Raw genomic sequence first — 27,483 nt, 5'->3', positions numbered from 1 at the left:
CATTAAGTGACAGATGTGACCAAGACAGAGCCGATGGACTTCTCAGCAACCCACCCAGACATCAGTGACCGCGGCGAGTCGCAAGATCTCATTAAAACTGTCTCCCTCAGGAGGAATTCAATCTCTTGACTTTTGAATTCCTTCAAAAACTGTTCCAACTCCGAATACCTCAACGAACGCTCACCGGCCAATGGTGCAATCTCGCTTCTGACAAGGTATTTTATGGGATTCAAAAAGGTGCACTCAATCTCTAATCAGCCCATTGAGTCTGCACCGACCCACTTAAGCCCTCACTTCCACCCTATCCCCATAACCCAATAACCCCTCCTAACTTTTTTTTGGTCACTAAGGGCAATTTAGCACGGCCAATCCACCTAACCCGCACGTCTTTGGACTGTGGGAGGAAACCGGAGCATCCGGAGGAAACCCACGCAGACACGGGGAGAACGTGCAGACTCCGCACAGACAGTGACCCAGCGGGGAATCGAACCTGGGTCCCTGGTGCTGTGAAGCCACAGTGCTAGCCACGTGCACTACCCTGCTGCCCCAGTTCTCCAGCTGAGTAAGCCTGTTAGACTGAGTCCACCTCTTCTAATCTGACTCTATCAAACGAGCATGGGTAACTTTCTGAACTGCCATGTTCTGGCAGTATAGCTACCTTACCTTTACAACTTTAATATTCCCAGAAATACTTCTAAAATATTAACATGAACCATGAACTGCATACTAGACGTACGTCGTTCAATGTCCATATTTTGTAGCTCAGTGTCAAATTTAGTTTGGTAATACTCCTGTGAAGCACCTTGGGTTTTGTTTTTGAGTTAAAGGCGCTACATAAATGTAAATTGACGTTGTGGCTCTGAGTTTAACAAAAATGTTTTCGCCGAACAAAGGAGAGATCATCGATGGGATAATGATGGTGTAAACTTACACAGGTACGCTTGAACCTTTGATTCCTACAATCAAAGCACCTGCAGTGATCTGCTCTATTTGGCGTGACCGTGTTTCAGCTGAGGACATCCAAACATTCACTGCTCGTCAATGTAAAATTGTCCTGCGGATGAGGGCATTTCTAGGCTGAAGGTTTGTCTTACTCTGGTGGTGCCCTCCATTGCACAAACAACCCTGTGCTTTTGACTTCAAAAGAGAAAAAACTGGGGGGGGGGGGGGGGGGGGGGGGGGGGGGGGGGGGAGAGCGAGAGAGAAATGGGGGAGAGAGCGAGAGAGAAATGGGGGAGAGAGCGAGAGAGAAATGGGGGAGAGAGCGAGAGAGAAATGGGGGAGAGAGCGAGAGAGAAATGGGGGAGAGAGCGAGAGAGAAATGGGGGAGAGAGCGAGAGAGAAATGGGGGAGAGAGCGAGAGAGAAATGGGGGAGAGAGCGAGAGAGAAATGGGGGAGAGAGCGAGAGAGAAATGGGGGAGAGCGCGAGAGAAATGGGGGAAGAGATCGAGATAGAAACGGGGAAGAGATCGAGAGAGAAACGGGGAAGAGATCGAGAGAGAAACAGGGAAGAGATCGAGAGAGAAATGGGGGAAGAGATCGAGAGAGAAATGGGGGAAGAGATCGAGAGAGAAATGGGGGAAGAGATTGAGAGAGAAACGGGGAAGCGGTCGAGAGAGAAAAGGGAGGAGAGCGAGAGAATAAGGGGGAGAAGAGAGCAACAAAAGAGGGAGAGAACAAGAGACGGTGAGAGGCAGAGACAGAAAGAGACATAGATAGGGTTGAATTCAAGTCGATGACCATTGCTCAGAAACGAAGGCGCCTGACCAACGCTCTTCGACCGGAAAGGTGAACCAGCTGAGTTTGTCTCCCATGGATGCTGCCAGACGTGCCGAGTATTCAGCATTTTCTGGGCTTTTAAAAAAGTGCACTTTTAGTTGCTCTGTGTCAGTGTTATAACCCTGCTGCTGAAAACAGAACGCTCCTGAACATTGTCTTTCCCGCCTCTCCATGCACATACTGTGGCTGTCCTTGAATCAAAAACAATTTGGTGTAAATTGTGCCACACAGTAACCATAGCAAGTGTTCCCCAACAGGAAGCTTCAAATTACAGTAATCGTGACCGAGTCGTAAATACTACCTGATGCAATATTGGGAGGTAGTATAATAAGTCATTTAAACTTCAATAAAACAAAGTAACATAGCTTCTGCACCATAAGTATGCTCACACAGTAAAATAACAAAGTATTTGGCAAGTTACCACAAGAAACTGGTTCCCAATTATTTTTTTTAAATAATGGGCCGGGGCGGGGGTCATGTGATGCGAGGGTGGGAGCAGCAGCATTTTCGTGAGCTCTGGCATAAATCATCTTTTAATCCTTTAAAATCCTGATGAACAACCCATAATTATTTGTTCCTGGTGCACATATCCTGTTCCATGTTCCTGGAAGTTCCTGGCTAGATTTTGCCAAGGGGGAGCCAAGTCAAAAGGTCCTTGTTCACTCGAGGCGGCTGGGTGCGGCGTAGCCTGCTGCGGGGTTTTTAGACGGAGAGCGAGCTCGAGCTTCGGTGATGCTGTGGGTGTAATGATGGCGGTGTTGTGAATGATCTGTGGACGGCGTCTCAACTCATTGGCACAAGTTGTTGGTGCTCACATTGATGAACTGCAAGATATCCTTGAGAGTGGATGAAGCGGATTAGAGAATCCTGTCAGTCTCCGTGACTCACCTTCAGTCCTTGGAAATCCCGTTGCATGTTGAATATCCGAGGCGATTCGGGGAGGTGGGGCCAGACAGGGAGCGCTCGTTCTCCCAGTCTTCCGAGGGGAGCCGAGGGCGCGCTCCCACCGAATGAGAGCTGGCTGCCATGCTTTCACAAGCAAGACTTGACGACTGGGCGTTGAGTTCGACGGGACACATTGTACCCGGTCTCAGACGCCGACTACTGATCTTGCGTTGCCTTGTCCTCTGTGTTCGCTGAGGAGGATTGGAGGCAGCTGGACCTCAACTCCCGCTGGGCTTCTCACTAACTGGGCACCAGGGAGACGGCGCGGGGGCTTCGGAGAAATCGGAGTGATCTGAAAACTGCTCGACAATCCTGTCATGGTTTTGTCATTTCCAAGCTCTGTGGATGGTGATATTATTCTGCAGTTCATCAATAATCCCGAACTTTATTCCCTTCTGATTATGCCACTGATTTTGTGTTATTACCTTTTATCCTGGCACGGGTGCACGATATCCGAGCAGAGGCATCCTGTGACCCTGAGCTCTTAATAGTATCTGTTTATCAAGCAATGGTCGGTGCAATGGGAGCTGCCGACCGCAATGATTACAACCTGCACCACACCAACGGTACGAGTATTTGCTGTTTTTTTTCTGTACAAACGTGTGGAATAAGGGTCGCTCCGAACTGTGCTGGACTTTGGGGAATTGTTGCTTCTTGTGAATATGTTCACAATATCCTCTTAAAACTAGTAGGTTCACAAATTTCTTTCTGGCCTTCTTTCATTATTTCGGGTTGGGTGGATTTCTGCTAAAGTACAGGCAGGTCTTGTACCCGATAAAAAGACATCAATGTGTTATTGATGCCTCCGGTATAACTGGAGCTGGAGGAGATATGTTTTGGTGCACGGCCAAACATGGTGTGAAAATCTTATCCTACATTTTTCTTGGCTGCGCGAGCATTCGCTACATGTGAAAGTGTGCACCATTTTATCATGCTTTATGGCTTTACCCTCTTCTCCCTCATTCTCTAGTTCATCTGTTGATATATACGGTTGGCACCAAGTTTAGGGATCTGAGTGCACGACCAGGGACTCTGTCAGGACCCGTTGCTTTCAGTGGGTTCACTTTCCAAGAAGGCCGATCGAACTTCTGAGGCTGTGGCGCTAAGTATGGATGTGTCCGAGGTTGTTGGGGCAAGTGACATTGGTTCAAAACGAGCGTAGAATGCATTGAGCTCATCGGGGAGGAGTGCTGTGTTGCCGGAGATTCTATTTGGCTTCGCTTTGCAGCCCGTGATATTGTGTAAGTTTTCGCAGAGGCGCTGCACGGCGAGGCTTCACGGAAAGGCTCCGCACGGCGGCTCCCTGGAGAGGTTTAGGAGGGAATCCCAAGCAGCTGAAGCAGACACGGCCGCTAATGGCCTAACAGTTCAATCGGGGTTGCATGCGAGGCCTGAAGTGGAGGAGTGCAGATCTCGAAGAGGGTTCCAGGACTGGAGGTGGTATCGGAGAAAGGGAGAAGTGAGGCCAGGGAGCAACATGAGAAGACGGGTGAAGAATTTTCAAATTGAGGGACTGCCAGCCCGGGAGCCAACATCGGTCGAAGAACGGAGAGAGGAGAAACAACAAACATATTGAAACTGGTTAAGTGTTTCAACGTTCCATTATCTGTAGTATGTGCCTATCTACGTTGATATGTGTATCATGGGCAAGCCATGTTATATAATATTAATTAAAAGACACTCAACAATTAGAGCACCATTTCTGGTCCCTTGGGAATAGGCGCAAGGGGCTTGCATCTGTATTTGTAGATACATCTTAAAACCACTGGTCTGGTATCTATCGCTGATCAGAACTTGGCAAATAATTCTGCACTAATTCTGGTAAAGCAGGTGTCAATCTTATTTGTTCACATTTTCACCAGGAGTTTGCAGAATTTTTAAAAATCATACGCTAAAGGACAAAGAAAACCTCAAAGAAATCCACACCCACGAAGGACTTGAAAGCTGCCCTCAGACATACTTTGTACAATTCAAATATAAAATCGATGCCAGAAACACAGGGATAGGAACGGAAGAGAATGCACATAATAGACTCTTGCGTGAGGCGTAAAGAGAGGGAGGAGATACCATATCCTCTAAAAGAAAAATACCTTCCTTTAAAGTGTGAATTGTGCATTTCACATCGTTTCCAGCATGGCTACTTTATAGTAACCCCAAAATAAATGGAGCAGATCTTTTAAAAAAATAAATTTAGCGTACCCAATTGATTTTTTTTCCAATTAAGGGGCAATTTAGCGTGGCCAATCCACCTACCCTGCACATCTTTGGGTTGTAGGCGTCTTGTTATGCTCTTGGCATAGAATAAGCTGCTTCCTTGATGTGCACTCTGACAAAGGAAGGTTCAGACATGGAGATAACTTCAACACGTTTATTGAACTATTTACAATTCTCCTACTCGGGTTCGCCACCACTGTTAATCTCATAGAATTTACAGTGCAGAAGGAGGCCATTCGGCCCATCGAGTCTGCACCGGCTCTTGGAAAGAGCACCCTACCCAAGGTCAACACCTCCACCCTATCCCCATAACCCAGTAACCCCACCCAACACTAAAGGCAATTTTGGACACTAAGGGCAATTTATCATGGCCAATCCACCTAACCTGCACATCTTTGGTCTGTGGGAGGAAACCGGAGCACCCGGAGGAAACCCACGCACACACGGGGAGGATGTGCAGACTCCACACAGACAGTGACTCAAGCCGGAATCAAACCTGGGACCCTGGAGCTGTGAAGCAATTGTGCTTACCACAAGGCTACCGTGCTGCCCCTTCTATAGCTACTCAGACTGACAAACCAGTCTGCTACAATCCACGTGGTGGGTGTGATATTGAATCAACCCCGTGTCTGTACTCAGTGTCTCCACTGGAAAGAGGAAGATCATGTGTGTTGTGTCCTTTATATATGGGTTGGTGTAATGCCCTCCTGTGGTAGTGTCACCTCTGTGTGTATCATGAATGCCCATTGGTTGTGTCCTATCTTACTGACCTATTGGTTGAGTGTCTGTGTGTCATGTCTCTGGTGCTCTCTCTAGTGTCTGGCTAGTCTACGTGTACTTACATTAACCCCTTGTGTATTTACAGTGATGCATATCACCACAGGGGTGAAACCCATGCAAACACAGGGTGAATATGCAAACTCCACACGAACAGTGACCCAGGGCCGGTATCGAACCTGGGACCTCGGTGCAGTGAGGCTACAGTGCTAACCACTGCACCACCGTGCTGTCCAATGGAACAGATCTTCGAACACTGCATACATAAGTTTATTTTGTTACATTTTCTACTCTGATAGGCAACTATCGCTATGATTCCCAAGTTAATTCCGAAAAACAGCATTACCATAAGTGTTTTTTTCTTGAGATCATCAACTGATGTGGATGATTGGATTGGGTTTGTTTATTATCACGTGTGCCGAGGTACAGTGAAAAATATTTTTCTGCGAGAAAATAGTGACAGATTTAGAGCTGGAGTTATGGAGCACTTTGTCATCTGGGCCTTCCGCGGAACAACCCTGGTTAACTGCAAAGACCCGGATTTGATTCCAGCCTTGGGTGACTGTGCGGAGTTTTCGCTTCCTCTCCATGTCTGCGTGGGTTTCCTCCGGGTGCTCCGGTTTCCTCCCACAGTCCAAAGATGTGCAGGTTAGGTGGATTGGCCATGATAAATTGCCGTTTAGAATAGAATAGAATAGAACAGTACAGCACAGAACAGGCCCTTCGGCCCTCGATGTTGTGCCGAGCAATGATCACCCTACTCAAACCCACGTATCCACCCTATACCCGTAACCCAACAACTCTCTTCCCCCCCCCCCCCCCCCAACCTTACTTTTTAGGACACTACGGGCAATTTAGCATGGCCAATCCACCTAACCCGCACATCTTTGGACTGTGGGAGGAAACCAGAGCACCCGGAGGAAACCCACGCACACACGGGGAGGACGTGCAGACTCCACACAGACAGTGACCCAGCCGGGAACCGAACCTGGGACCCTGGAGCTGTGAAGCATTTATGATAACCACCATGCTACCGTGCTGCCGAAGATGTGCAGATTGGGTTACGGGGATGAGATGGGGTGGGGAACGGACCTCGGTAGAGTGCTCTTTGGAAGGGCCGGTGTAGACTCGATGGGCCGTCTGCACTTTAGGGATTCTATGATTCAAACCGGGGATCAGATATACATATTACTCTGTATAACTGAATCTGCTAATACGCTATGGCTTGACTTCTAAATCTATATACTAAAGTCTCCTTCGCAAAGCAGCAATGGCATCCATTTGCTTCAAGTGGAAGTTAAGGGTAGTGCGACAGTGGTCATCAGCCAAGAGGACTGGCATGGGGGAGGCAGTGTCCCAACACTGGTCAGCTTGCTTTCCAGCCCAAATTGCTCAGGAACAATTTAAATTTCAAGATGGACAAAGCCAATTTCCAATTGATTTAAAAATAAATCAAACCGGAGTTACAGCATCGGATCGTGCATTCACTCCTGCAGATATTAGCTGACTGACGTGGCTCCATCTGGCAGTTAAAATCCTTCAATGACGCGAGGTAGGCATCGCCAAATTCTGTGCCAAAGTTCAGAATTACCTTTATGCTTTTGTAACACATTTTCCATTGCAGATGTTTGTTGAGCAAACATGTTCCGAGTGCGAGGTGTGGCTCAGTCGGTAGCCCTCCTGCTTGCGAACCACAAGCCTCCAGGTGCAAATCCCATTCCGGGGCTCGAGAGCGAAAATCCAATGCATTACTGGTGAGACATTAAACTGAGGCCTACGGCACTATTTAACCAAAACAAGAACTGGGAGGGAGGGGATTCTCCCCAGTGCCCTGGTCAAAACCCTTCATCAACATCGCAAAAAGTGTTAGGCTCTGTGTATATGGGCTACAATGTTTCCAGATTACAACCGTGACTAAAATCAAAACTACATTATAATAACAAAGTATTGCAGATGCTGGAAATTTGAAATTAACACAGCAAATGCTGGTTAAACACAGTCAGCCTGGCAGCATCTGTGGGGAGAGAAACAGAGCGAACATTGAGGGAAGAGGAGTCACGCGGACTCCAAACGTTAACTGTGTGCAGCACAGGGCTAAATCGCTGGCTTCGAAAGCAGGCCAAGGCCGGCCAGCAGCACGGTTCGATTCCCGCACCAGCCTCCCCGAACAGGCGCCGGAATGTGGCGACTAGGGGCTTTTCACAGTAACTTCATTTGAAGCCTACTTGTGACAATAAATGATTTTCATTTCATTTCTCTCCACAGATGCTGGCAGACCTGCTGAGTTTATCCAGGTTTTCTTTTGTTTCCAAAGTATTTTATTGGCTGTAAAGTGCTCCGAGGGTCGTGAAAGACACTATTTAAATGTCTGGCAGTCTTATTAGCACAAGCTATTTGTAGGGGACCAGTTGGATTCAAAGATGATTTCTGTTCACTCCAGTGACCTGATCATCCATTTGAAAGCCCAAAAAACAGAGTAAACGCTATATGAGCTTGAAAAGCTTCGCTGAACTGCCCCACTTTAATCTGCCCCTTTTTCCAGGTGCGTGGCAAGCCCTACAACGCAGCTGTCAGTGTTTCACAATTTAATTCCAGCAATAAAGTAATTTAGAATACCAAAGCCTCTTAAGCTCACTCATTAGACCTTAAAATATAACGGATAAATTTGTGATAAAGCCCTAATGTTGGCTCTCCCGTGCGAATGTCATTTCGATCAAATATAAGGATTGCTTTGGCAACGGCAAATCATGCTAGCAGTTGCTGCCAGCACAAAAACAGGCCAGCTAACAAGGTAGCAACAACTTGCATTTATATAGAACCCTCGAGGTAATGAAATATCCTAGACGTTTTGTTGCCGACCATAATTTGACAATGAGCCCCATAAGCCGATGTTACGCCCGGTGACAAAAAGATCAGTTTAAAGAAAATCATAGAGGGGGGGATTTGAAATGCAGAGAGATTTGGGGAGGCGGCTCCAGAACTTCACGTCTAAACAGCTGAAGGCATGGCCCCAATGGTGAAGCGATAAATACTTGGGATGCGCAAGAGGTCAAAATTGGGGCAATCGCAGAGTTTTCAGGACTACTGAAGGTTATATAGAACATACAATGCAGAAGGAGGCCATGCAGAAGGAGGCCATTCAGCCCATCGAGTCTGTACTGACCCACTTAAGCTTTCACTCCCACCCTATCCCCGTAACCCAATAACCTTTTGGACACTAAGGGCAATTTAGCATGGCCAATCCACTTAACCTGCACGTCTTTGGACTGTGGGAGGAAACCGGAGCACCCGGAGGAAACCCACGCACACATGGGGAGAACATGCAGACTCCGCACAGAGTGACCCAGCGGGGAATCGAACCTGGGACCCTGGCGCTGTGAAGCCATAGTGCTTCACAGAAGTGCATAGAAACATGGAGACTAGGAGCAGGGAGGCCATTCGGCCCTTCGAGCCTGCTCCACCATTCAGTATGATTATGGCTGATCCTCTACCTCAATGCAATATTCCAACTTACTCTCCATGTCCCTTGGCGCCGTTAAACTGCAAAAAAAGTATTCATCTCTTTCTTCAATACATTGTGCCTCCATCTCAACAGCCTTCTGTGGGAGAGAATTCCACCGGTTCACCACCCTTTGAGCCAAGAAAGCTTTCCCCTACACAGTAACACACACACACAGTCACAGTCACACACACAGTCACACACACAGTCACACACACAGTCACACACACAGTCACACACACAGTCACACACACAGTCACACACACAGTCACACACACAGTCACACACACAGTCACACACACAGTCACACACACAGTCACACACACAGTCACACACACAGTCACACACACAGTCACACACACAGTCACACACACAGTCACACACACCATTAGTGTCAGTGAAGAAAGGACTTTATTTTTATTTTTCATTTTTATAAATTTAGAGTACCCAATTCATTTTTTCCAATTAAGGGGCAATCCACCTACCTTGCACATCTTTGGGTTGTGGGGGCGAAACCCACGCAAACACGGGGAGAATGTGCAAACTCCACACGGACAGTGACCCAGAGCCGGGATTGAACCTGGGACCTCGGCGCCGTGAGGCAGCAGGGCTAACCTTCTGCGCCACCGTGCTGCCCAAGAAAGGACTTTATAATCTTCCCTAAGAGAACACCTCAATCCAACCCAAAAATGGACCATGCCGAAATGTCCATGGGCCTATTCCTACCATCCACAGTACCTCTCTGAACAGAGCGTTCCAATTCATGCCCAGTTTGGGGTACATTTTGTTGTACATTGTGGCCCCAGAAAATGTATAGGAACATCACAGCCGGTTATTCCTTCATTTTACTTATAGTCAAATACACATTCATTTTACTTACATCGGCTGGATTTGGACTCTGGTCCGAAAATTGAAAGAAAGATTGGCAACACACCGTGTTTATGCAGAATGCAACAATAAATGCTCACGGTTCATTGGTCGTGACTGCCCTGATAGCACTTGTTGCTGTGTTTGGTTCATGATGGAACAGAGACAGCACTCCATGTGTGTGCGTGGGTCTCACCCTCACAACCCAAAAGGATGTGCAGAGCAGGTTAATTGGCCACACTAAATTGCTCCTTCATTGGAAAGAAAAGAATTGGGTACATTAAATGTTTTAAAAGACAGCACAGTGGTTAGCACTGCAGCCTAACAGTGCTAGGGACCCGGGTTCAATTCTGGCCTTGAATGACTGTCTATGTGGAGTGTGCACATTCTCCCTATAAAAGCAAATTACTGCGGATGCTGGAATCTGAAACCAAACGAGAAAATGCTGGAAAATCTCAGCAGGTCTGGCAGCATCTGTAGGGAGAGAAAAGAGCTAACGTTTCGCTTCCGGATGATCCTTTGTCAAAGCTTTGACAAATAGTCATCTGGACACGAAACATTAGCTCTTTTCTCTCCCTACAGATACTGCCAGACATTTTCTCTTGACTTGGATTGGATTTGTTTATTGTCACGTGTACCGAGGTACAGTGAAAAGTATTTTTCTGCGAGCAGCTCAACAGATCATTAAGTACATGGGAAGAAAAGGGAATAAAAGAAAAAACATAATAGGGCAACACAAGGTACACAATGTAACTACATAGACACCGGCATCGGATGAAGCAGACAGGCTGTACTGTTAATGAGGTCAGTCCATAAGAGCGTCATTTAGGAGTCTGGTAACAATGGGGGAGAAGTTGTTTTTGAGTCTGTTTGTGTGTGTTCTCAGACTTCTGTATCTCCTGCCCGATGGAAGAAGTTGGAAGAGTGAGTAAGCCGGGTGGGAGGGGTCTTTGATTATGCTGCCCGCTTTCCCCAGGCAGCGGGAGGTGTAGATGGAGTCAATGGATGGGAAGCCGGTTCGTGTGATGGACTGGGCTGTGTTCACGACTCTCTGAAGTTTCTTGCGGTCCTGGGCCAAGCAGTTGCCATACCAGGCTATGATGCAACCAGATAGGATGCTTTCTATGGTGCATCTGTAAAAGTTGGTACGGGTTAATGTGGACATGTCAAATTTCCTTAGTTTCCTGAGGAAGTATAGGCGCTGTTGTGCTTTCTTGGTGGTAGCTTCGACATGGGTGCACATTCTCCTAGTGTCAGCTTGGGTTTCCTCTGGATGCTCTTGTTTCCTCCCATGGTCCAAAGATGTGCAGATTAGGCGGATTGGCCATGCTAAATTGCCCCGAAGTGTCCAAGATAATGGGGATCGAGTGGGGGAGTGGGCTTAGGTAGGGTGTTCTTTCAGAGGGTTGGTGGGACTTGATGGGCCGAATGGCCTCCTTCTGCACTGTGGGGTTTCTATGAACATGCCATCAGCCTTGGCTCAGATCAGGGAAGTCCTCAGAGTGCCCTCGCCAACATTTAACTCTCAACTAACACCCTCAAACAAATTAGATAATTATTCTCTCATTGTGGACAAACTGGCTGTTGTTTGCCGGCAAAAAAAACAGTGCCCACGGCCTGTCATGAGTTACTGTTAGTCAAAGATATAGAGGCGACAGGATAGGACAGATAACCTCAGAAGTAATTGTATTTCCCATGGTTACCTCCTCTACCTTAATACAGCCTAATGTCATAGTGAGTGCAAGTTTGCACAGAATAGGCTTGCTATTATGGTATCTATGGCTACTATTTAAAAAAAGTTTCAACAAACGCAGAACTAAATTCAACAGTATCCTTACAAATCTTATTTATGCATTCAATGCATTCTGCACACCTGGGAAGACATCATCGCTGCAATATCATGCACCTTGGGGCAACTGAGAGTATCAACTTCTACCAAAGCCAAAGATCACAAAGCTCAATCAAAATGTTATTTCACAATCCCAGTGTAGGCAAAGTGATCGAAAACATTCAGCTGGGTTTTGCAGCAGCCCAGGTCTGTAAATTTGTTCTCCATCCTGATCATTAATTGATCAGGCCGGTCCAAATCTCTTCAGTACGAAGGTTCTACACGATCCTCACACATGAAAGGCTCTGGTTTCTTCATTGCTTTGCTGGTATCGTGGCTAAAAATAAACAGCCACGATCTTATCAAATGGCGGAGCAAGTTTGAGGGCTGAATGGCCTACTTTTAAAAAAAAAAAATACATTTAGAGTACCCAATTTCCAAAAGACAGGTAAAGACATAGATCATAGAATTTACAGTGCAGAAGGAGGCCATTCGGCCCATCGAGTCTGCACCAGCTCTTGGAAAGAGCACCCTACCCAAGGTTAACACCTCCACCCTATCCCCTATAACCCAGTAACCCCACCCAACACTAAGGGCAATTTTGGACACTAAGGGCAATTTATCATGGCCAATCCACCTAACCCGCACATCTTTGGACTGTGGGAGGAAACCGGAGCACCCGGAGGAAACCCACGCACACACGGGGAGGATGTGCAGACTCCGCACAGACAGTGACCCAGCCGGGAATCGAACCTGGGACCCTGGAGCTGTTAAGCGATTGTGCTATCCACAATGCTACCGGCGATAGAATTCCTACAGTGCAAGAGAAGTCCATTTGGCCCGTTGAATCTGCATTGACCGACTGAAAGACCCTGCCTAGGTCCATTATCTGCCCTATTCCTATAACCCCATAACTCGAGATCTTTGGACACCAAGTGGCAATTTAGCTTGACCAATCGACCCAACTTGCACATTTCTAGTCTGTGGGAGGAAACCGGAGCACACGGAGGAAACCCATGCAGGCACGGGGAGAAAGTGCAGACTCCGTGCAGACAGTCACCCAAGGCCAGAATTGAACCTGGGTCCCCTGATGCCGTGAGGCAGCAGTGCTGTTTGTTTTTTTAAAAAAAAGAGCACCTTACCTAGGCCCACTTCCACACTCTATCCCCGTAACCCCACCTAACCTGCACATCTTTGGACTGTGGGAGGAAACCGGAGCACCCGGAGGAAACCCACTCAGACACGGGGAGAACGTGCCAACTCCACAGTGACCCACGGCCAGAATTGAACCCCTGCGCTGTGATGCAGCAGTGCTAACCACTGTGTCACCTCATGCTGAGAAAACATTGATGCAATGTGCTTCACAGCAGCCACTGAAATACAATTCCTATATACGCTCATTTAAAAGTTAACCACGTTTTTCGGGAAAACTTTAAGGGTCGGCTTTGGGCACAAACAATATTTGAGGGCTCGAGATACATGCTTGATTGAGGCCCACACGGCATGGAACAAAAAAAAAGCCAGTTAAAAAATATTGAGCGAAATGCAAAAAATAAAAATGACATCACTTTGTCGACTAAAATTCATAGATTTCCACCTGTCAGCAATCGTTACTCCCTCTTCTGTCACACAATAAGATTGCACCATTTATTTTCATCTTTTGAACAAACTTTTCTTTTTTGCCTCTCACCCTCCTCCATCAAACGCAGAGTTCCCCTGCGACAATTTTTGTGATTTTAGTTTTCTAAACATCTCCAAGATTATAACTGGGCTCCGAAAGGTTTCAGCTTCGATGGCTGAAAAACTACAATCGATTTTTACGTGAGGCACTGCGAATAATTCCGACCTTGTGAGCCAGAAATCTTGGGCTTACTTTTAAAACGGAACCGACTTTCACACGGGTATACACCGCATTATATTGCCTTCTTTACAATTTACATTGAAACCTGTTCTGCCAGGTGGATTAGCTCAGTGCTTGGATACCATGAGCTCATCTGCTGCTCAAGGATAAGCAACGCAATTCAAGCAGGAGAGGGAAATGGAATTTACCCCTGTAGGCAAAGATGGTGCCGGAGCGAGGCGACTCTCTGCAAACTCTCACCAACAGATCCACTTTTAACTCAACTTATACTCATTCTAACCTTTTAAAAATTAATTCTAAAGCTAACATTATTACTAACCTCTCTCGTTTATCATGTACTTTCTTGAATTTTGTTTAATTCCCTTTTCTTCCATGTACTGAATGATCTGTTGAGCTGCTTGCAGAAAAATACTTTTCACTGCACCTCGGTACACATGACAATAAACAAATCCAATCCAATCCCCCATTCTGGCCACCGCCTCAGGCACTCGATTAACATCAGATTTCCATCTTTGCCGGAGATTTTTCTCTCCTGGCAAGCTTAGCTTTATGAAGTCGGACATTAAACAAACCTCTCAACAAAACGTCACTTGTTACTCGGCAAACAATTGCCGAACTGTCTTTTGAAGAATTGCAAACGCACTGACTCACCGGGCTGCTTCCTCTGAGAATTTTACAGCAGATTTATGTATTTTTTAAGTTGTTCGAGGGAGTCAAAATGATTGTCATACGTAGCAGGGCAGCAATACGTTGATTCAGAAATGGCCACAATGTTAGGAGAGATAAGTCTACCATAAGACCACAATAAGAAGTCTTACAACACCAGGTTTAAGTCCAACAGGTTTGTTTCGAATCACTAGCTTTCGGAGCACTGCTCCTTCCTCACCTGTGGAAGGAGCAGTGCTCTGAAAGCTAGCGATTCAAAACAAACCTGTTGGACTTAAACCTGGTGCTGTAAGATGTCTTACTGTGCTCACTCCACTCCAACGCTGGCATCTTCACATCATAAGACATAGGAGCAGAATTAGGCCACTCGGCCATCGAGTCTGCTCCGCCATTCAATCATGGCTGATATCCCCATTCTCCTGCCTTCTCCCCACAACCCTTGATCCCCTTCTCAGGGATTTCTGGGATCTACCAACCAGCGTTTATCTAATGTGCTTCGGAGAGGTTTCATAAGGCACTTTGATTTATGTTTTCCCAAAATTTCTGCAGGTGTGATCTCCGTATTAATTTAACAATTAATCTTTTGCCTCCGGCAGAGGTAACATTTTGCTTCCAACAGCAACCAATCTTGCATTACCTGAGCTCCCAAGTTGTTTGTAAAACCGATATTCTAAATGAAGTTGGGGCGCTCGTGACTTGATGGGTTCCTGAAATTAAACCAATAAAATAGACATTATACAGAGCCACACAAATTCATTTGTATGCTATACGTCCAGCGACACCGATACATAGAATTACATGATCCGCCTACGTCATTAAAGATGAACCGACCGATTTCAGCTCAGGTCATTGTGAGAATCTTGCAAAGGATCAATCAAAAAAAGTAAGTTGCTACCCATCAACCAACTGCGGCATGTGGCAGGGTGGCGAGCTCTTTCCGAATATCATGGCAAGAATGCAAAGCACAAAACTGGCCGCCTGGCTCAGTGGGCACAATCTGCGAGGGTGGGAGACTCAATGACTCGGGAAAAGGTTCCAAAAAGCTTTTCCAAATTCAGTCTGTGGTGCGTTCGGTGAAACTCCAGAATGACTGCCTCACCTTATCGCAAACCTTGGGTCTAGATAACCCCTCAGGTTCAATGTTCAGTGAGGGCTTAAGTGGGCCGGTGCAGACTCGATGGGCCGAATGGCCTCCTTCTGCACTGTATGTTCTATAATGTCAATGACTGTTCATGAGAAAAGGATCACAGACCCATTACAAACAAGGGTTTGCCAAACTCATATGATAGGAAGACCCAGGGACAAGATAATGAAACTTCCTTTCATGGCCTGTTGGGTTGATCAACTTTGTTATATTAACACAAGGTTACCTCAGAGTCTCCTCTCTTTTTTTTTAAAATATTGAGTCAACTCTTTTCCTCTTAAATAGCATTGCTGAACCTGGTTATCATCCTGCTTGCCTGCTCTTCGCCGGCCCCAAGGGCTATAACATGCTTCCTAAAGCTCGATGCGGCAATGGTATCACCTTCAATTTGCATAAATATCTCTGCTAATATAAGCCGGGACCTCATTGCCGTTGCAATATTCAACCACAGCCTCTCTCATTCAAGCTTTAATTAATGCAACTTTTTTTCACATTTCCCACAACGGCAGCCATCCCACTCACTGATTATTCCCCTAACCGGCGTGACTATCCCATGATTTTGGTTCTTTCTGCAATACTAATTATTGAACTGGTTTGCTGTTAACTTTGCCAAGTTTCTAAAAGGTGGAATTGCTTCCAAATTTCATGTCGCATCGTTGCTCAATGTTTACTATGCCTCCAGCAATCTGCACTTGCGACTGAAAAGAAGGCTCTTCCAGTTCTTTATTTACACATGATCTTAACAGCAACTCCCTGCTGCAAGTCACTTTTTAATCTATTGGCCACTCGAAAGAGTCCCGTTCACGGTTTCTGGTTTCCTGTACTTCCTTAAAAAATTAATTATCCAGCACTTCATCTGACCTCCATTCCATCACTCCCACCTCCCACACTTGGCCACGCATGTTCTGGGAATGGGTGGTGTCGCGTCATCAAAAATGCATTGGCACGGCAGCACAGTGGTTAGCACTGTTGCTTCACATCGCCAGGGTTCCAGGTTCGATTCCCAGCTTGGGTCACTGTCTGTGCAGAGTCTGCACGTTCTCCCCGTGTCTGCGTGGGTTTCTTCCGGGTGCTCCGGTTTCCTCCCACAAATCCCGAAAGACATGCTGTTAGGTAAATTGGACATTCTGAATTGTCCCTCTGAGTACCCAAACAGGCGCGCGGAGTGTGGTGACTAGGGGATTTTTGCAGTAACCTCATTGTAGTGTTAATGTAAGCCTACTTGCATCACGAATAAAGCTGCGCTGGTGCAGTGCCAATAATTAACCCATCCAACTCATTACTAGGACCTGAACTAGGGGGCTGGTTTAGCTCACTGTGCTAAATCGCTGGCTTTTAAAGCAGACCAAGCAGGCCAGCAGCACGGTTCGATTCCCGTGCCAGCCTCCCCGGACAGGCGCCGGAATGTGGCGACTAGCGGCTTTTCACAGTAACTTCATTGAAGCCTACTCGTGACAATAAGCGATTTTCATTTCATTCATTTGAAGAGATACAACTGCCGCCAGGTCCGAGGACTTGGTGCCAAACAACAGCAAACAAAGGTTATTGTTCTAGTAACCTATGTCACTGACTGTACATCTATTGGGAAACCTGCTCGTGCTACTGCCTTGTATTTTGCTAATCTGCATCTCTTTGGGCTTCAGTTGAGTGAGGTGTGGCCGTGAGGAAGAGAACGTGTCCTCCATATAGAGATTATCATTAAATGTTGGCAAATGGTGAGTTACCATGGCCCGCTTTGATTTTTGTTTTGAAATTTATCTACGTCCCTATCGGCCGCTCATCCCCCCACCCCCCTCCTGCATGCGATGAGGTAGCCTTGTGTAAGACACAACCTGATCTGGCCTCTTCCGCGTCAAGTGTTCCAGCATTGCCGCCAAATCCACCTCTGGCTCCGTCCGGCAACACTGGCTGGGACAGCGGCACAGAACACAAACTCTGGAGAAAGTGAGGCTAGCCGGGATCAGGATCGAGCTTTGGGCTGGGGTGCTTTTGTCTTTGATACTGGCCATATAAAGACTCCAGCAGAAATCAAAGGGTTCAAAGGTAGGCAATTCCAGTTAGGAGAGAATTCTGATCGGTACGGTCCCGGGTAATAAAAGCTTCACTGGAGTTCCACAAGATGCACTTTTACAAGTTAACCATTGCACTTGGATCCGTTTACCAGGTTAGATAAACACCCAAGAAAATCTTCAAGTTTGTTAAACATTCTCAACATTTGGCAAATCCGGTGTAATATTTCAGGCAGTTGTGCATGATTGCCTTGCATTAGACATTTAACACGGGTGCATTAGGATTAACGTCCATTTTATGTTTGAAGATGTGGGGCGGCACGGTGGCTCATTGGTTAGCACTGCTGCCTCACAGCACCAAAGACCCAGGTTCAATTCCAACCTTGGGGGACTGCCTGTGTGGAGTTTGTACGTTCTCCCCATGGGTTTCCTCTGGGTTTCCTCTGGGTGCTCCGGATTTGGAGGAAAATGTAACTGGTCTGATTAGTAAGTTTGCAGACGACACAAAGGTTGGTGGAATTGCGGATAACGATGAGGACTGTCAGAGGATACAGCAGGATTTAGATCGTTTGGAGACTTGGGTGGAGAGATGGCAGATGGAGTTTAATCCGGACAAATGTGAGGTAATGCATTTTGGAAGGTCTAATGCAGGTAGGGAATATACAGTGAATGGTAGAACCCTCAAGAGTATTGACACACTTGGGAGTATAGTGTTCAATTCAGGTCGTCATGGGGCAGCACGGTGGCACAGTGGTTAGCATTGCTGCCTACGGTGCCGAGGACCCGGGTTCGAATCCCAGCCCGTGTGGAGTTTGCGCATTCTCCCCGTGTTTGCATGGGTTTCACCCCCACAACCCAAAGATGTGCAGGCTAGGTGGGTTGGCCATGCTAAATTGCCCCTTAATGGGGTAAAATGAATTGGGCACTCTAAATTAAAAAAAGAAATTCAGGTCGCCACACTACCAGAAGGATGTGGAGGCGCTAAAAGAGGGTGCAGAAGAGATTTACCAGGATGTTGCCTGGTATGGAGGGCATTAGCCATGAGGAGTGGTTGAATAAACTCGGTTTGTTCTCACTGGAACGACGGAGGTTGAGGGGCGACCTGATAGAGGTCTACAAAATTATGAGGGGCATAGGCAGAGTGGATAGTCAGAGGCTTTTTCCCAGGGTAGAGGGGTCAATTACTCGGGGGCATAGGTTTAAGGTACGAGTCAAACCTGTTGGACTTTAACCTGGTGTTGTAAGACTTCTTACTAAGGTACGAGGGGCAAGGTTTAGAGGAAATGTACGAGGCACAGAGGGCAGTGGGTGCCTGGAACTCGCTGCCGGAGGAGGTGGTGGAAGCAGGGACGATGGTGACGTTTAAGGGGCATCTTGACAAATACATGAATAGGATGGGAATAGAGGGATACGGACCCAGGAAGTGTAGAAGATTTTAGTTTAGACGGGCAGCATGGTCGGCACAGGCTTGGAGGGTCGAAGGGCCTGTTCCTGTGCTAAACTTTTCTTTGTTCTTTGTTCCACCCACAGTCCAAAGATGTGCAAGTCTGGTGGATTGGCCATGATAAATTGCCGCTTAGTGTCCAGGGGTGTGCAGGTTAGGTTGGGGATCGGGCGGGGTGGATATGGGTGGAATGCACATTCGAAGGGCCGGTACAGACTCGATGGGCCAAATGATCTCCTCCTGCACTGTAGGAATTCTAATGTGTCTGTGCAATCGGCAAGAGGTTTAAGCGCAACTTGACATCAGCTAAATGTGCACAATTTCTGGTGTAACTCTGGGCTGCACCTTCTCAGGAAGCGTGCATCACGCAGAGTCATAAAGGGATTGAGCAGCACTGAGCCAACACGTCAGTGCAAAACTAATGCTTCGTTGAAGGGTGCTTTCTTTTAATGTCACAGAAGATAGTAAACGGAGCCCCCGCCTGCCTTTTCAGATGGGCGCACAACGATTTCTAATCACTTTTCACGTCGAAAAGCCGGGTGTTAAACTTGTAATTTCTCTCATTTACATTTTCAGGGAACTTGCCGTGCAAAAAGTGAACACTGTCGCATTTGCTTAACAATTTCAAACATTGGCTGTCAAACATTTCAGGGCACCAAGAGTTTCAAATGTGCTCGTGTTTGTTTTCTGTCTGGGTGAGAGGACGCTCTCTCTGAACTGTGTCCACCCAGCTTCAGCAAAACTTCAATCCTTATCCGATCATTTTGGAGCTCATTAACATTGAGCATCTGAGGTACAGTTGGCCTTTCATTTCTCACAATTGAGACATCTCGAAGCTATCTTTCTCAAAGGAAATATCTGTGGTATTGTTTCTCGCAGAGCGGAGGTGCCCGAGGACGTCCCGTGGTGGCAATGTGCTCAACAGTCGCACGAAAGGTGGCCCTCCTCCAGAAACTTCAACTTGGGTCCTTTTCACCTGGAAATCGGCCATTAAACCAACAGCCCCTTCCCCAGAACCCACCCTAAAACAAGCAGCCACCCAAACGAATGCCCTCAAGTCAACCAAGAAGCTGAAAAGAGCAGCAAGAGCGACAGCAGATAGTGGAATTTAAATTTAGTAAAAAAAAAATTCTGGAATTAAAGGTCTCAAGATGACCATGACGCCACTGGCTCGCAAACTACTCAGTTAGCGGGCAATTAGGGATGGGGCAACAAATGTTGGCCTTGCCAGCACGCCAGCTTCCCGGAAACAATTTTAAAATATCCTCTTGGGCCATCAGGCGAAACGGCACTCTCGGCTGGAGCAACACCAGACAGGGTAACAAGGTGAGGCGGAAGGAAGTTTAAAAGCTGCAACTCATTAAACACAAGATGCACGTAAGTGCTCCTTGGCAGATTCTTGCACACAAGGAGAGAGAAACAAAATGCAGACCCCGTCACCAGGCGGCTGGTTTCATTATGGGTGCTTTCGGCTATCAAAGCAAAATGTTGCGGGCCGCCACGGAACAAGGCCAAACACAAACAGCGGGTAAGCTCCACGACAGAGATTTTCTCCTTTGTGTACTGTTGGCAAACATCTTTTCGGGCATTTCACTGCACGGAGAACACTTTAAAACGCACAAGACTGCTTTTTTGACAGGATGCATTAGTGAGAACACAAAACAAAACCCCATGAGGGCTTTTGCTAATTTGAATTAATTTGTCTAACAGCAACATACAAATTAATTCAAATCCACAGAATATCAATGCCTGCTTGCCACAGTCAAACGCACCCCATCAGAAAAACAAATGTACTCACCAGTTTGATTGCTACGTATTCATTCGTGTAGAGATTTTTACCTGAAAGAAAATGAAACAAAATATTATTTAGAGACTCTGTCAACTACATACACATCTCTGCATATAAATGAGCTGTATTAAAAGGCAGACAACAACGATAACAAGGCTAAAACGAGGAAAGCAGACCTAAAAATACAGACTGTAAAACCTAACTTCAAGGCACCTTTCTTTCCATCAAGACTGAATACCCGTCAACTTGACTCGGTTGGCAGCACAGACTTAGAAGTCGTGGGTTCGAGCCCCCACCCAGGATTTCGTCACCTAACCTACACTTCACGTCCAGCACTGTTAAGGTGTTAGGCGGAGACACGCACACCCCCTCGCATCCTCTAAGATTGGCTGATTGCTTGAGGTAGGCTTTGAAAATCCTGGGGTTATCTGGGGAAAAAAGGAGGGAGATCTTGGGATGTCCTTAGCCAACACTACCAAAAACAGACGCACCCATCATATAACTCTCTGTTCTGTGCAACGATAGTTGCCTCATGTCCATAGTAAAGTCATTGGATCAGAAGCTGGGGCAGCACAGTTACGTAGTGGTTAACACTGCTGCCTCACGGCGCCGAGGACCCGGGTTCAGCCCCGGCCCCAGGTCACTGTCCGCGTGGAGTTTGTACATTCTCCCCATGTCTGCGTGGGTCTCACCCCCACAACACAAAAAGATGTGCAGGGTAGGTGAATTGGCCACACTAAATTGCCTCTTAATTGGGAAGAAAAATAATTGGGTACTCTAAATTTATATTTTAAAAAGAGAGAACAGTAGCATTGTGGTTAGCACAGTTGCTTCACAGCTCCAGGGTCCCAGGTTCGATTCCCGGCTTGGGTCACTGTCTGTGCAGAGTCTGCATGTTCTCCCAGTGTCTGCGTGGGTTTCCTCCGGGTTCTCCGGTTTCCTCCCACAGTCCAAAGATGTGCGGGTTGGGTGGATTGGCCATGGTAAATTGCCCTTAGTGTCCAAAAAATGTTATGTGGGGATTACTGGGATAGGGTAGATACATGGGCTTCAGTAGGGTGCTTTTTGTAAGGGCTGGTGCAGACTCGATGGGCCAAATGGCCTCCTACTGCACTCTAAATTCTATGATCCTAAAAATTGCACCACAAGCCTCTCGGGGCCTCACGGTAGCATGGTGGTTAGCATCAATGCTTCACAGCTCCAGGGTCCCAGGTTCGATTCCCGGCTGGGTCACTGTCTGTGTGGAGTCTGCACGTCCTCCCCGTGTGTGCGTGGGTTTCCTCCGGGTGCTCCGGTTTCCTCCCACAGTCCAAAGATGTGCGGGTTAGGTGGATTGGCCATGCTGAATTGCCCCTAGTGTAAGGTTAATGGGGGGATTGTTGGGTTATGGGTATACGGGTTACGTGGGTTTAAGTAGGGTGATCATTGCTCGGCACAACATCGAGGACCGAAGGGCCTGTTCTGTGCTGTACTGTTCTATGTTCTATGTTCTAAGCCAACACATATTTGACTGCGTTGCTCTGTTTTAGGGATGCAACACTAAATGGCTGGATGACTTGGGGCAAGTGTCCCTTTGTCTCTCGGATCTTATGAGGAAACCCGGCCAGCGTGCTGAATCCATAAAGCTCCGAGATTAATTACGTCCGAGTCAGCTCAGCTCAGTTTCCACTGGATGGAAATTGACAATTCAAAAAGAGTTGACCATTGGGAATTGTACTGTTCCATCAGTTTATCTCAGACACGCGGAGTTCAGTGGGGGAGCAGGCGGTATCACATCAGTGGCATATTAGGGTCTCTTCGAAGCTTGGGTGAGGTACAGATTTAAAGCAATGCAGAAATTCTACTCTCCGTCTGACCTGTCTGTGCTTAATGGGCAATGTGATAGAAACATCTGTCAAGTCTAAAGCAGCAGACTGCCGGAAACTTTACTCCCGCCACGTACATCCAGAGCTAAAAAAACACACTTGACGGCCTTCATCACACAGGAAAGTGATTCCATCAAATAGTTAAAAATGACACTAACATAGTTGGTCGGTTTTATTACATGAAACGTGTAGTCATTATGTCGTTCATTGATGGAATGCACTAGTGCACTATAAACTGTAAGATGCAAATTAGACCCCATAATTCACAAATGACAAGTTTATAATCTAACACTCAGCAAGCACTGTTTCTTCGATGCGCTGTGGGAGATACCGGCGAGGCCCAGCATGTATTGCCCATCCATAACTGCCCTCGAGAAGGTGGCAGAATTCTGCTGCTGCTCTTTGGCATAGTCTCGAGTTGAAGCTGTGTTCCATCGCCACCCACCGCAGGTCCACTCTGTACCCTTCTGGCCTCGGTCAGCTCAGTCGGTGATGGCGCGACCGAGCCACTCTTGGTGATGGGCATTCACACGACCGTACGACACAGGAACAGAATTAGGCCATACAGCCCGTCGCGTCTGCTCCGCCATTCAATCATGGCTGATGGGTTTCTCATCCCTATTCTCGCCATAACCCTCGATCGCCTTATTAATCAAGTTCCCAACCAGAGTACATTCCTTTGTCGTTACCATCAATGCTTCTTCCAAGTCGTTTTCAACATGGAGGAGCACGGATTCATCTTCTGAGGGAGGGCAGCAGGTGGTAATCAGTAGGGTGTTTCCTTACCGATATTTGACCACATGCCATACAACTTCATCAGGTCAAGAGTCAAAGATGAGGACCCCCAAGACCACTCCCTCCTCCCCCATTTAGCACTGCACTGTAACCTCTGGTGGATCCGTCCTGCCAATGGGACAGGACATACCAGGGGTGGTGAATACGGCATCTGGGATAATGGCTACAACGGTAAGACTGGACGAGTATGTCCATGTTGGTAGACTAATCTAGGGGGACAGCTCTCCCAATTTTAGGAGAAATCCCAGATCGGCCTTTGCTATTTCTGGTGGCCAAGTTGACGCTGGGTGGTCCACCTCATTTTACTCTGATTTGACTTTTCTGCAGTGGTTTGATAGGATTGAGCAGCTTGCTAGGCTAGTTCAGACAGCAACTGAGAGTCAACCACATTGCTCTGTGCCTGGAATCACACGTAGGCCAGACCAGGTCAGGGTGGAAGATTTCCTTCCCTAAAAGACATTAGTGAACTAGAAGGAAGGTGGACAAAGGTGAACCAGTGGATGTGATCTATTTAGATTTCCAGAAGGCCTTTGACAAGGTGCTGGATATGATGCTGTTAAATAAGTTAAGTGTCCATGGTGTTCAGGGTAAGATCCTGGCATGGATGGAGGATTGGCTGACGGCAGAAGGCAGAGAGAGATTGGGAATAAAGGGGTCTTCTTCAGGATGACAGCTGGTGCCGAGGGGTGTGCCTCAGGGATCGGTGTTGGGACACAACTTTTCACAATATACATTAATGATCTGGAAGGAGGAACTGAAGGCACTGCTGCTAAGTGTGCAGATATTACAAAGATATGCAGAGGAACAGGTAGTATTGAGGAAACAGGCGAGCTGCAGAAGGACTTGGATAGGCTAGGAGAGTGGACAGAGAAGTGTCAGATGGAATACACTGTGGAAAAGTGTACGGTTATGCACTTTGGTTGGAAGAATAGATGCTTAGACTATTGTCGAAATGGGAAAAGGCTTCAGAAATCAGAAGCACAAAGGGACTTGGGAGTCTTTGTTCAAGATTCTCCTACGGTTAATGTGCAGGTTCAGTCAGCAGTTAGGAAAGCAAATGTAATTTTAGCAAATGTAATTTTAGCATTCATGTTGAGAGGGCTGGAATACAAGAGCAGGGATGTACTTCTGAGGCTATACAAGGCTCTGGTCAGGCCCATTTGGAGTATTGTGAGCAGTTTTGGGCCCTGTATCTAAGGAAGGATGTGCTGGTCTTGGAAAGGACCCAGAGAGGTTCACAAGAGTGATCCCTAGAATGAAGAGTTTGTCGTATGAGGAGCGGTTGAGGACTCCGGGTCTGTACGCGTTGGGAGTTTAGAAGGATGAGGTTTGATCTTATTGAAACTTAGAATACTGTGAGGCCTGGAAAGAGTGGACGAGGAGAGGATGTTTCCACTTGTAGGAAAAACTAGAGCCAGTAGACACAATCTCAGACTGAGGGACGATTCTTTAAAACAGAGATGAAGAGGGGCTGCATGGTCATGCAGTGGTTAGCACTGTTGCCTCACGGCACTGAGGCCCTGGTTCAATCCGGGTCACTGTCTGTGTGGAGTTTGTACATTCTCCCCGTGTCCGCGTGGGTCTCACTCCCACAACCCAAAAAGATGCGCAGGGAATGTGAATTGGCCCCGCTAAATTGCCCCTTAATTGGAAAAAAATGATTGGGTACCCTAAATTTATTTATTTTTTTTAAAAGAAAAAAATGATGAGGAAGAATTTCTTCAGCCAGAGGGTGGTGAATCTGTGGAACTCTTTGCCGCATAAGGCTCTGGAGGCCAAATTACTGAGTGTCTTTAAGACAGAGATAGATAGGTTCTTGATTAATAAGGGGATCAGGGGTTATGGGGAGAAGGCAGGAGAATGTGGATGAGAAAATATCAGCCATAATTGAATGGCAGAGCAGACTCGATGGGCCAAGTGGCCTAATTCTTATGGGTTTTTAAACAATAATCAAATAGTCTCGCGGTCATGGCTGAAACTAATTTTTTGTTCCAGGTTTTTGGATTGAAATTTCCCCAGCTGCCTTGGTGAGATTTGAAGTCATGGCTCACGAACCTTTGGCCCAGGGCTCTGGACTTGTCCAACACAAGCTGGAGGAGGAGCATCTCACCTTCCGAGCAGGCACGTTACAGCCAACTTTAAGATAGCCAAACATTTATTGTCTCTATGCAAAAACACTTCCGCCACCCTCCAACCCCCGCTCCAGGCCATCTGCCCCTTGTTCATAGAATCACAGAATTTACAGTGCAGAAGGAGGCCATTCGGCCCATCGAGTCTGCACCAGCTCTTGGAAAGAGCACCCTACACAAGCCCACACATCCACCCTACCCCCATAACCCAGTAACCCCACCCAACACTAAGGGCAATTTTGGAGACTAAGGACAATTTACATGGCCAATCCACCTAACCTGCACGTCTTTGGACTGTGGGAGGAAACCGGAGCATCCGGAGGAAACCCATGCAGACATGGGGTGAACGTGCAGACTCCACTCAGACAGTGACCCAGCGGGGAATCGAACCAGGACCCTGGAGCTGTGAAGCAATTGTGCTATCCACAATGCTACCGTGCTGCCCTTGTTCTTAAGGATTGCTCCATCTTTTTTGCAATCTCTACCAGCTACAGTTTAATATCCAACACATTTTCCCTCTCTTTAACTCTTGATGTAGAGTTAGACGGACTCGAAACGTTAACTCTGCTTTCTCTCCCTATAGGTGCTGCAGGACCTGCTGAATTTTCCCAGCATCCTCTGGGTCTGGTCTCTGCACATAATAATTTTTATTGTCACAAGTAGGCGATACTCAACACGGTTTTGTGAAGGGTAGGTCATGCCTCATAAACCTTATTGAGTTTTTTGTGAAGGTGACCAAAGGATGAGGGTAAAGCGGTTGATGTGGTGTATATGGATTTCAGTAAGGCGTTTGATAAGGTTCCCCACGGTAGGCTATTGCAGAAAATAAGGAAGTATGGGATCGAAGATGATTTAGCGGTTTGGATCAGTAATTGGCTAGCTAAAAGAAGACAGAGGGTGGTGGTTGATGGCAAATGTTCATCCTGGAGTTCAGTTACTAGTGGTGTACCGCAAGGATCTGTTTTGGGGCCACTGCTGTTTGTCATTTTTATAAATGACCTAGAGGGTGTAGAAGGATGGGTTAGTAAATTTGCAGATGACACGAAGGTCGGTGGAGTTGTGGATAGTGCTGAAGGATGTTATAGGATATAGAGGGACATAGATAAGCTGCAGAGCTGGGCTGAGAGGTGGCAGATGGAGTTTAATGCGGAAAAGTGTGAGGTGGTTCACTTTGGAAGGAGTAACAGGAATGCAGAGTACTGGGCTAATGGCAAGATTCTTGGTAGTGTAGATGAACAGAGAGATCTCGGCATCCAGGTACATAAATCCCTGAAAGTTGCCACCCAGGTTAATAGGGCTGTTAAGAAGGTATATGGTGTGCTAGCCTTTATCAGTAGGGGGATTGAGTTTCGGAGCCACAAGGTCATGCTGTAGCTGTACATAACTCTGGTGAGGCCGCTCCTGGAGTACTGCGTGCAGTTCTGGTCACCACATTATAGGAAGGATGTGGAAGCTTTGGAAAGGGTTCAGAGGAGATTTACTAGGATGTTGCCTGGTATGGAGGGAAGGTCTTATGAGGAAAGGCTCAGGGACGTGAGGTTGTTTTCGTTAGAGAGGAGAAGGCTGAGAGGTGACTTAATAGAGACATATAAGATAGTCAGAGGGTTAGATAGGGTGGACAGTGAGTGTCTTTTTCCTCGGATGGTGATGACCAACACGAGGGGACATAGCTTTAAATTGAGGGGTGGTAGATATAGGACAGATGTCAGAGGCAGTTTCTTTACTCAGAGAGTAGTAGGGGTGTGGAACGCCCTGCCTGCCACAGTAGTAGACGCGCCAACTTTAAGGGCATTTAAGTGGTCACTGGATAGACATATGGATGAAAATGGAATAGTGTAGGTCAGATAGGCTTCAGATGGTTTCACAGGTCG

The 27,483-nt window shown here is 46.9% G+C and overlaps 1 protein-coding gene across 8 annotated transcripts in view; it reads right to left on the bottom strand.

Moving 5' to 3' along the window:
* The window catches only part of LOC119956760 (casein kinase I-like), a 205,235-nt gene that overhangs the window by 89,163 nt on the left and 88,589 nt on the right, over nt 1–27,483 (bottom strand). For all 8 annotated transcript variants that reach the window (XM_038784128.1, XM_038784126.1, XM_038784131.1 and 5 more), the window contains 2 exons: nt 20,833–20,873; nt 15,075–15,144 (listed from right to left, as the gene is read on the bottom strand). In XM_038784128.1, coding sequence (XP_038640056.1) covers nt 15,075–15,144; nt 20,833–20,873 — 111 coding nt within the window. The remainder of the gene's footprint in view (nt 1–15,074; nt 15,145–20,832; nt 20,874–27,483) is intronic.

The sequence above is a fragment of the Scyliorhinus canicula genome, chromosome 24, assembly GCF_902713615.1.
Source record: "Scyliorhinus canicula chromosome 24, sScyCan1.1, whole genome shotgun sequence".
In the NCBI taxonomy this organism is placed as follows: domain Eukaryota; kingdom Metazoa; phylum Chordata; class Chondrichthyes; order Carcharhiniformes; family Scyliorhinidae; genus Scyliorhinus; species Scyliorhinus canicula.
The sequence above is the reverse complement of the archived record's forward strand: the minus strand, read 5'-3'. Positions and strand labels throughout refer to the sequence as shown.